Genomic DNA, 11,464 nt, shown 5'->3' on the forward strand with positions numbered 1-11,464 from the left:
ATGGTTTCAACTCTATTCTTTATAGAACAGTAGCTAGGTAGATACGCGCATATATAGACGATTTTCTGTTACATTAGGTATTATGTACAATGAAATACATTTTAATTTGAGAGACACCGAACACCGAGAATGGTACGTTCTTGCGTTTAAAGTAACTTTGTTTAGTCCTCTCACGTGTATATAGTAAAAAAAACAATATCCCTTATCCTAACATAACAACGCAATTTACTGTGCGCAAAGAAACAGAAATGTCCTTATCCAGTATACATCCAGAATCAAGTAAGTCCATCCAAACACTTCAACAATCTATTGAACATCCAGACACTTCTACCGTCTACAGACTATCCGAACACTTCTACCATCTACTGTCCATACATATACGTCTACTGTCTACTAGCCATTTAAACACTTCTACTCTCTACTGACCATTCAAAAACTTCTACCATTTGACAGCTATCCAAACATACTCACAGTCTACTAGCTCTCAAATACTTTCTACCGTCCACTGGCTATCCAAGGACTTCACTGTCTTCTACTCTCTAAATGGCTTTCCTAATGTTTCTATCGTGTACTTTATAATACATGATGTAATAAGAATTTTAGACATAATTTATAACACAGAAAATGACACTTCAATTGTTATGAATGTCGGTTTTCTCGGAGAAAAAACAACAAACAAACTGAAAGAATCATCAACTAGCCAAAAACTTTAATTTCCTGTGTCTGTTGATAACCATCTAGAATTGTTGTTTCACAGGCAGTCTGAGCTCAGTAGGCTCTGATTATATTTTTTCTTTTGGATTTATTATATGGATTCACTCTATACTGAACAGGAACAGAAATAATTAGTTTTGTCTGAGTGTGTCTTATCATTGAAACTGCGCAGAGTTATAGAGAACTTCGGTTTCACGATTACACTCCAGAGTCTCAAACATGTCCTTGTGGCTTCGATAAAAAATGAGTGAAACACTTGTTGCAAACAAGCACCAACTTATTTTCCTTTAGTTTATTTTAGGCTCATGTAGTTTTTGCATAATGGTAGCGAAAATCAGTTGTTTTACTTTTCTATCTACAAGGCTGGTAAGATGTCAAGCGCCAAAATAAAATCAGTTGTTTTGTTTTTCTATCCATAAGGTTAGCAAGATGTGAATAACCCGAAAAAATCAGTTGTTTTGTCTTTCTATCCATAAGATTGGTAGGATGTCAAGAACAAAAAAAATCAGTTGTTTTGTCTTTCTATTCACAAGACTGATAATATGTCAAGAACCAAAGCAGTGTTTGTAGGCCTTACTATGTATATTCACAAAATTACTGTGATAAACCTGTGTTGTGTGTTACAATAAAGATAAACTCTCTAGTAAAACTCACAGAAACTCTTACACTTCAAAACTGATGTGTAGTTAGAAATACTTCTTTTGTTTTAGGTGATACTAGTAATAGGACATTAAAAGGACACAAGATCACTGATAAAAAGTGGCACTTTTAAAGCATCATAAGGCAATACCTTTGTGTGTGTATGTGTGTGTATGAGGGAGGTATTAGGGAAGATTATGAGGGGTGAGGGCTAACTCTGGTACATATAGGATAGGAAACCATGAAAAACAGATATATATTGTTTTACACCTATTCAATCAATCTTATAAACATTTCAAAAATCCAGAGCTGAACATTGAATTATTGCATGTTAACAATTAACAACACAATTGGTGTTTTACTGTAAACACCTACAATGCCCTGTTTTCCGTTCATTTCAAATCTGAAATGCTGTTTCTATCTAACAACTATGAAATTAGGCGTATCTTTTAGTACTTGTGGAAATGTTTTAACTAAGAAAAAGAACACTTCTGGGGCATAACAGGAGGAAGAGAAGGGCCTGAGCCCCTCCAGTCCTCCTAACTGCAGTGATATCACCTCCACCTCATATCATACGTAGCTTAACTTCCTGGAATGTATTCTCTGTACTGGAGTTCCTCAATGTTATCAATGTGAACAATATTTATTGTTCAATTCTTACCTTTGTGTTATCATAAATAATTTCGAACATTGATTCAGTTAAAGTTTCGTGTTATTATTTTCAACACTTGGGTAGTATTGTTATCTAAATGTTTGAAAAATTATTGTTTTCAGTTTTATTGTGCTATTATCCTCGACATTCTAATTAATACTTTACAGGCAATTTCTTGTAGTGCTGTTGTAAATTCATCAGATAAATATAAACGTTATTTAGTTTTACTGTATTATTATTCTTAACATAATAACCTGATGATCAGTTTTCATATCAAATCAATGTAAGTAAGCCTGATAAATATGTTATTCAGTTCTATTGTTTTGTTATCTTTAATATGATTATAAATTAATCAGATTTCATGTGGTATCAATGTAAACAAGTCTAACAAATATATATGTTAGTTAGTTGTTATAATGCTACCCTTAACATAATTATCTAAGTTTATTCCATACTTTATGTAAGTTCCTATGCCTAGATAAACGACTCATATGTGATGATGACAAAAAACGTATCTAACATTGTACATTTGTTACAGTTTTCAACTTTTAATAAAGGTTTTTTTTTTTTTACAGAACCAATCTCTACACTATATAACCTTATCTATCTCAAGTTTTTTGTGGCGCCTTCTCAACGAAAGAAAATTTCTGTAGTTTTCAAACACATACAATTTAACACAGAAATACATTCACAATTTACAGAAGCTATAACAAAACTCTTAAGCCTATATATTTACTCTATGGCTACGTGATAGTATAATTAGTGTTCAATGCAATCACCTTTAAATTTTTCTTACAGATGTTTACAAAGCTATGTCTTGTTAATAAATATGGCGACATTGCAAGGTTTCTACCAAGGTCAATAACAAAATTAAAAGAAACGTTTTAAATCAAGAAACGGATAATATATTCTCAAGGGATGACTGCTTCTTATTAAAAATAAAGTTATTCTTTAAGATGAAAAGAAAAACTCTCGTAAAACAAATAGGTTATTTGATAAAACAACAAGTATGCAGAAAAATTCTTGTAAGTCGTGCAGAAATATAATTACTAATTGTTTTCCACGTGAATTACACTGACAAAGTGTCAGAATGTGACAAAATATTGATTTCATTTTTTTTGAATTTCGCACAAAGCTACTCGAGGGCTATCTGGGTTAGCCGTCCCTAATTTAGTAGTGTAAGACTAGAGGGAAGGCAGCTAGTCATCATCACCCACCGCCAACTCTTGGGCTACTCTTTTACCAACGAATAGTGAAATTGAGTGTAACATTAGAACGCCCCCACGATTTGGAGGGCGAGCACGTTTGGCGCGAACCCGCGACCCTCAGATTACAAAGCGCACGCCTTAACGCGTTAGCCCATATTGATTTCAAAGTTTTTTTGAATGAAAATCATTCAAATAGTTAGAATAGCATATAATAGTCCCTTGGAAAAACTATGGCAAAATATATGAAAAGCTAGAGTAAATCATGTTTTCAGCTATAATAATGTAGAAATAAGTTATTTTGTTCATCCTGAACTGTCGTACAATGAAAATGTATCATACACGCAAAGCAGTTAAAAAACCCTAAAATAGTACAATGATTTCCACATGATTACTGTACTGAAAATAAACATTCGTGACATTCTTCACCAATAAATTTTCGTACAGTGATAATAAACTTTATCATCCTGAAAACATCAACAATAAAATTTTCAAAAAATGTTAATTTCAGCTAGGCCTACATAATACGTTAGTTAAAATAGCAAACTAATTCTGGCTATAGGCCTACAACATACGTAAGTTAGTTAAAACAACTAGTTCTAGCTACAGGCTTACATCAAAAATAAATTAGTTGATTAATTTTTTACTGTTAAAAAATTAAATTGTTTTTCAAAAATTAACATACGATATTTTTCGAACAATAGTAATATTCATAAAGAAAATTAAAATAGAGAAATGTCAAAACTCGCTAAATGAAGTACTTATATGAAACATATTTCAAACCTAGAGTTTATGAATGTTTAAAATTTTCCTAAAAGTTGTTAGAGCCATACTTTGAGAACTGTTATTCAAAACACGAACGATTGAGAATGTATTAAAGGACGAGTGGAGTCCAAATCAGCGGCACTCGACTCGTAATCCGAGGATCGCGGGTTCTAATCCCCGTTACACCAAACATGCTCGTCCTTTCAGCCGTGGGTGCATTATAATGTGACGGTGAATCCTACTATTAGTTGGTAAAAGAGTAGCCCACGAGTTGACGGTGAGTGGTGATGACTAGCTACCTTCCCTCTAGTCTTACACTGCTACATTAGGGACGGTTAGCGCAGATAGTTCTTTTGTAGCTTTGCGCGAAATTCAAAAACAAACCGTAACCGGATTATTACAGACACCAGCCGTGTCGATTTCAGCTAAAAAAAAAAGGATAAAAACAAGTTTTTTATATTAATTAACAGATCAATCAAATAAAAATACTGACATCTAACATATTTTTATATTGCTGGATGTTTATAAAATTAATTTCCGAAAATATAGAAGAGATTCGGACTCCTGAATTTAAGCTTACTTATACAACATTAAATAATACAATAATTAATTCATGAAAAAAAACAAAAACAGATGAAACGGATAAGATAAGGGTTTCCTGCCCTAAGTCTGCGCCTGCTAATACAACTTTAAATAATATAGTTATTAAAAAAAAAAAAAAGATTTATGGGGGTTTGCTCCCATAGATACTTCCACACAATCCGTGCCTGCATTAAAAATAACAAAATATACTTATATACTTATGTAGCCAGAGAATTGGTAATAGGTGGCACTAGCCAGTTCCCTTTAGTTAGCAATTTAAAATTAGTGACAACGGCAGGTAGCCTTAGAAACTTTGCAATAATAAAGACAGAACTAGTAGGTTTAGTGGCAACGGGAATAAAACCTAAGTCATTCAAATCACAAACCCATTATGTAACCGTTTAATAACAAACGTAGTGGCAATATTTCGATTATATGGATGTTTCGAACAATCGGAAGCACTAATTTTGATTAGTTGATAATTTAGTGGCATTAATCGACTAAATATAATTTTGCTTAATCAATTAGTTTATTGGACACTAACTGATGTAATCGCGGATCAGAGGCAATCGATTAAATCGTCCAGCTATAAATATAAATGATTTCATGACTATGTCTGATATTGCTCTGGTACGTTGCTACTGTAAGCAAGCTGAGAGATACGTACTATAAATTTAGTATTATTATTATGACAAGGCCCATCAAGCGTTTGTTGGCCACATCGTTGTGAGAATATTGCGAGACAATTTTTTTCACATTGTTGACAGTCTTGGACAACTAATACAGATAAAAGTGAGGGAAGACAGGTTAGCTTATGTTTACTCGCACTATATAATGTATGTGAAAAAAAGAGTATATTATAAATAACAGCACGCCAGACAAGAGACTGCTTGTCACAAACCAGATCAAGGTTAAGGAATAACAGTAGTTATTTAGTATATTAACAACAACAACAATGTGGGCCAACATGGTATTAAAATACAGTAAACTTAAACGTGTTTAGAAGTGTTCAAAGTTGTTTAAATACTCTTTAACATCAGAATTCATACGGAGTTCTGTATTCCAAATTACCTTTATTGTTAGTGCAACCATACAAATGCATACACACTCACACACATGTATATATGCCGTATATAGTGTCTGTTTATTTGTAGTGAGACAAAAAGCTATGACTAACGGCTATGTCTTGTGCACGACACGAATACTGGAACCCGATTATTAATTAGCGTTTGAAATCTTCGTACTTATCGCTAGGCGCTGAGGAGGTAATCTCTGTCTTCGTTTACTATTAGTTCGATTTACTTAAAACTATAACTACTGTAAACGAGATTTCTACAACTTTTCACATCGTAGTAGTGTTGTTAGAAATACGGTTAGCGTATACAGTTTCAACCTTTTCCTACAATATTTTAAATTTTCATAAAGGGCTTATTTCATAAAACCAAAAACACTTGAAATAACCTATTTCTCTGTTCCAATGTAAACCACGCAGTGGTAGCGGTAACAGTAGTATAGAACGTAGAGTACAGCCCCATTTACAAACGGTAGGCCTAAAATTTGTGATAAAAATCACGTTAACTGTATGTTTTGTTCCCATGTTCCCCTTGTTTTGTCCATAACGGATTCAAAATCAGAGGCATCAAAAATATAATTTCAGACACGTACATTTATAAATGGCATTTCAGATACATATATTTATAAATGACGTTTCAGATAATCTTTTGCTTCCATTTTTCAGCCCAACTGCCGAGTTCAGGTATTGAACGAAAGACCTCATTAGTAATACAGTGACTTCAGGGAGACTACGAAAAATAGCAGAAAGTGGCAAGAGGGGTTATTTTCTCCCTTTACATTTCACACACAAAAAATTGCACGTATTATCCGTTAAATCTCTAAACAGTTGTTTGCGTTTAAACACGCATAACACATATTCTATTAATCTGTTGACTTACACTGTAAAAGGTGATCTCCCTCTTGAAAATATTTCTGTATGAAAGAGAAGATTATCTGAAATGCTATTCTTATAAGTTTCTGGTTTTGAATTTAAAATGAACAAATTAAAGTGTTTTTTATCACAATTTTTAAGCCTACTAGTTTATAATACTTCGTCAGCCTTCGGCGTTTAAACTGTAAATTTAAATGTACTTACGAAGTAGATATAGCCTTAAAATCCTAAACTATAGTTACTAGTTTATTCCATATTCAAAATTACGCAAGTACATAATGCGCATACTAGTCCCAGATTTTAAATTTATAGACTAGATGTAGCTAACTCCTTGTGAAAAAGACTGGCAAATCATGATAAGATATGGAAATGTCTAAGCCGCATCCAGTCCCTGCTCACACTGTGGCAGAGCATAACCTATTAGACAGATTGATAAGTTGTTTCCAAGTCATGTCAAGCTTGAGGCATTATTTACAATAAAATACAATATTCACTTTCACTAACAAAAAATCCTCCAGTGGCTCAAAGGTAAGTTTACAGACTTAAGACGCTAAAATTCAAGTTTCCATATACTTGGTTGGCAAAGCACTGATATCTCATTTTGTAACTTTGTGCTTAACAGTAACCGAACCATTAATAAAACAAAATAAAATGTCTGTCAGTACCTGCAACAATAAAAATCTAAAAGTGATAATCTTATTTACTAAGTAAGAAAAATTGCAAAGATGAAATAATAATTAATAAGTTTACTTAAATACATTATCATTTATAATTTAAAATTAAAGCCTACCAGGAAATCAAATTATTGGTTAAAACCTGCAAAATTAAATGCCCCAAATGCTTAACATATATATTTATTATTTCGTTTGTTCTTACAAAGATCAGTTAGCGTTTTTAACGTAGTATATGCATTTAGGGCTAACGTAAATTTCCTATACTGGTCGAACCTTGTGAGATGCTTTTGGGTTTAGTGGGCAGAGCACAGATAGCCCATTGTGTAGCTTTGTGCTTAATTCAAAAACAACAACAACAAAAAACAGCTTTTGGGTTTACGAATCGAAAATATCTCTAACAACGAGAGTTCTCAACTGATGAAACGACGAATTATAATCTTTAATAAGAATGTAAGAAAAGCATATTTAATTAGCAATAATCACTACCGGGCTAATATTTAGTTTTGACCTTTGCTGCTTGTGTGTTATATATGCTTTGCTCAACCATATGTATCTAAATCCAGCTTTTAGCTGGAAAGTTAATGTCAAAAAGTAATTAAAATTGTATTGTTTGGAGAATAAAAATCACTAGCGTATATTCTGACAAAGATTATTAAATTAATTTCTAGGGAGTGTGTGTGTGTGTTTTCTTATAGCAAAGCCGAATGAAATCGAACCCCTGATTTTAGCGTTGTAAACTTTCTAGGGAAAGAACAGGCAGATATTGAAAACATACTGGGAAGCAAGTTAAGAAAATCTTGTTAGACCTACAAGATGTTTTTTCCTAAGAAGAGAATTGTAAGAATGGTAAACTAATATTTAAGGGTATATAGAGACAAAACGTTCGTAAGTAAGCAGGTATAAATTAACTCACAATGTATCATAATATAAAAATGTTCGATATAAAAGTTTTATTTAAATTGTACCATTAGCGCCATCTTTATAATTGTTATGATAAATATAACTATATCTCATCAAGAATGATAGAACTGTTGGAACTGAAAGGTTTGTTTAAGTTTTAATATTAGCGCCGATTTGTTCTCATAAACGATACGAAACGAAAATTGTGTGTTAACGTTTTCATTATGCCTAAAGTAAAAATTGTTTTAGTATTCGAATAAATTGTCCTAAAACTAGAAAGAAAATCGAGCTGTTATATTATGAAAGATTTAAACTTCTGCCCTTTATTAATTTAATAAGTTAATCGTAAATTATGTTACAGCCAAATGGAAAAAATTCATAAAAGTGATCCAACGATTGGATTTTAACATCCAAATTGTTTTTGTTTTTTCTCGCACATATGCTGAAGTTAAGACATACGGTAAAACTTCACTACAAAACTCGAATATTATTGGCAGATTGCGTTTAAAATTAATAAAGCTAAAATCTGAAAGCTGAGGAAAATGATTTATTTTTTATTTTTTGAGTATTCGGTTGTTGAAAATTAATCGTTAAGCCTATTCCATAAAACCAGTTTCTTACTCACCGTAGGTACTGTTGTCAGCGTCTGTAAGAGGACCTGTCTGATGGAGGGAACCATTTTGCAGTCGAGAGAAAATCTCCGGTGATACTACCTCATAACCCGAATTTTTTGGCCATTCCCAGGCACAGTGTGTTTCGAAGTCACACCGAAACTCTGAAGAACACAAACAGAAAACTAAAACGACAGTGAAGTAAAAGATCCCAGCTGTAAAATATTTGACACACGGCATGACTCTTGTTTTCCAGATAGTTAACTGTTGGATATTTACTTCCAGTCTAAGCCGTTACTACGGACACTACAATCCACCCTCTGTATCCTTGTCATTCTGAAACCATGGAAACCACACGGCACAGATGCTGCTACTGATAACCGAGAGGAAGAAGGGAAGAGAGCCGGTTAGACCCTAGTATACTGTGATCTCCACCTTTTATCTCACAATGTCAACCTGTTTAGGAAGTTTTTTGTTGTTTTTTTTTGTAAGTCTACCATACTTTCTACAGTACAAAATTTCCTTTATGAAGAAACGCTGTGTATTTACACAATATAAAATATTAGTTGATCCGTAATAGCTTGTTGATCGATTCTAGTGTAACTAACACCAGCGAAGTTGACTAACATTTGTGTGTGTGTACAGGTACATAGCATTCATCACTACGCTAGCCAGATCCTTCACTTGTACGAAGTAAAAACTGTTGTTCCCGAATCTGTCTGCAGCGGGAAAATAATACTAACAGACGCGCTCGTGCACGTCGTCAACACTAGCTGCAGCTGTCTGTTGCCTGGTCCTAGCCGGGCTCGTGAAACCGTTGCCAATTCCGTCAATGTCACAGGATCTCGACAGCAAGCAAAACAAGACAAGAAGGTCGTGCTTCGACTGGGAGGTTTGTTATATTTTTTTTACAGACAAACGTGTATATAAATATATATATCAGAATGTGCAAAGTACTGTGATTAACTAGCTATGTATGCTTGGAAGTACACCCACAGAATTTGATCGGTACAAATAAGCCTTTCAGTCTACTCATCTAAACAGTGCAGCACCAACGTTACAGTTCACATCGTCAGGGAAAACAGCTCTTATGTTGAACTATAAAGAACAACGTGTAATTAATACCACTTGCTCGCGGCCTCTCTTCTTCACATGTTGTCAAATCCTGCTCGCGCTTTCAGCTCAAGCCTTCCTTGAGTCCGGAGCCACGTGCATTCTGCAAAATCCGAGGAATCAATAAGAGAATGAATTCGGGCCTTGACGTGATACAGCACGTGCGATACAAACATTTATGACAAAAAAAATGTATTGGTACAACTTATTTCGAAGATTTAAGTTTTTTCCACCTAACACTCTGGCTACAGTAGTTATGTCGATATAGTAAGAGATAATTAAGTAATTGCTCATACATTGCTTTTATCTATAAAAAACAAAGGACCGGGTAAACAATGTTATGCACAACTCATTTATGTATTCATTATCTGATTACGAACGTAACTTTGTTATCGTTTGTTTATGTTTTCACAATAAACGGTTTGAGAAAAACACAATGTTAGATCGATCTTGCGACAGATGACGATCATTTTATTAAAAAAAACAAATTTTTTTGTTTCACAAAATGTTTATCTATTCAGTGGCTCCACCTGCTTTAGACTGTAAATAAAGAGAATGCAGTTCCATTAAATTCAACGCAATTAGCTCACTATAAATACTTGACTATTCACGTCAATACTGTGTTTTTCTCCACTAAATAAAGCAAGAAAACGTTAGTATTCCTGTAGGTTGGGTTAACTTACTCAACAAAATTATGACACAACAAATATTAGAAGTGGCATCAATACTCGAATTTAGCTATGTGATCTTGGTTGTTTTCCTAAGAGTTCCATTTAAGAATCTAGGTCATATTAACCGCTTATAATATAACTTACAATGGATAAACTCGTCAATATCATCGTTTACGCTAATAAGATCAGTCACGAACTAATGCATCATAATAGTTTGTTTGTTTGGGATTAAGCACAAAGCTACACAATGGGCTATCTGTGCCCTGCTCACCAAGGCTATCGAAACCTGGTTTTCAGCGGTGTGAGTCCGCAGACATACCGCTATGCCACTTTCTACCTATGAACTGTAACTACAAAAGCATATCCTATAGATTCCATCTGTGATATACAACTATAAAATTATATCCTAGTGACTTCAACTATAAGATATAGCTACGACAATGCGATAGCTAAGTGACTTCACCAAAGATATAAAGCTGCAAAGAATATGATATCTTAGCAGCTTCGCCAATGAAAAACAGGTGCAATGATATTATATATTAGGTGAATCCACCTATGAGATAAAGCTGCAAAAATGTAATATTTTAGTAGTTCAACCTATGAGAAACAGGTGCAATAATATATCACAACAACAGCAACTTACTTGCAGTGTCACCTAAACGTGTATCTACTTTTACTGGTTATATCGACTTCAAACATAAAATTTTATGCGACTGCTCAAACTGTGATTGAAAAAAGAAACGATATCACGTAAGTATCTTTATGATATAATGATAACGTTTGAAAGACATTTGCAAAACTAGTGCTCCTCTTGAGAGATATAAAAACTATGTAAATATAAACAATAATTTCATTTTGATACATGTATAAATATCTAGATTTGTAGTTGCGCCTTTTTGGAAATAAGGTTTATAACTATGAATCCTAACTATAAGTCCTAAATAAACTATTATATAGTTTGATAGCTAGGCTGGCTAGCTCCAAGATGGCGAC

General features: G+C 33.5%; 1 protein-coding gene across 1 annotated transcript in view; it reads right to left on the reverse strand.

Annotated features, from left to right (window-relative positions):
- The window catches only part of LOC143233424 (leukocyte tyrosine kinase receptor-like), an 89,127-nt gene extending 80,063 nt beyond the window's left edge, over positions 1 to 9,064 (reverse strand). Inside the window, exon 1 of the mRNA XM_076469635.1 lies at positions 8,702 to 9,064. Within this exon, the coding sequence (XP_076325750.1) occupies positions 8,702 to 8,927 (226 nt within the window). The 5' untranslated portion in view covers positions 8,928 to 9,064. The remainder of the gene's footprint in view (positions 1 to 8,701) is intronic.
- Positions 9,065 to 11,464: the final 2,400 nt, after the last annotated feature.

This window comes from Tachypleus tridentatus, chromosome 1 (assembly GCF_004210375.1).
Source record: "Tachypleus tridentatus isolate NWPU-2018 chromosome 1, ASM421037v1, whole genome shotgun sequence".
Classification (NCBI taxonomy): Eukaryota; Metazoa; Arthropoda; class Merostomata; order Xiphosura; family Limulidae; genus Tachypleus; species Tachypleus tridentatus.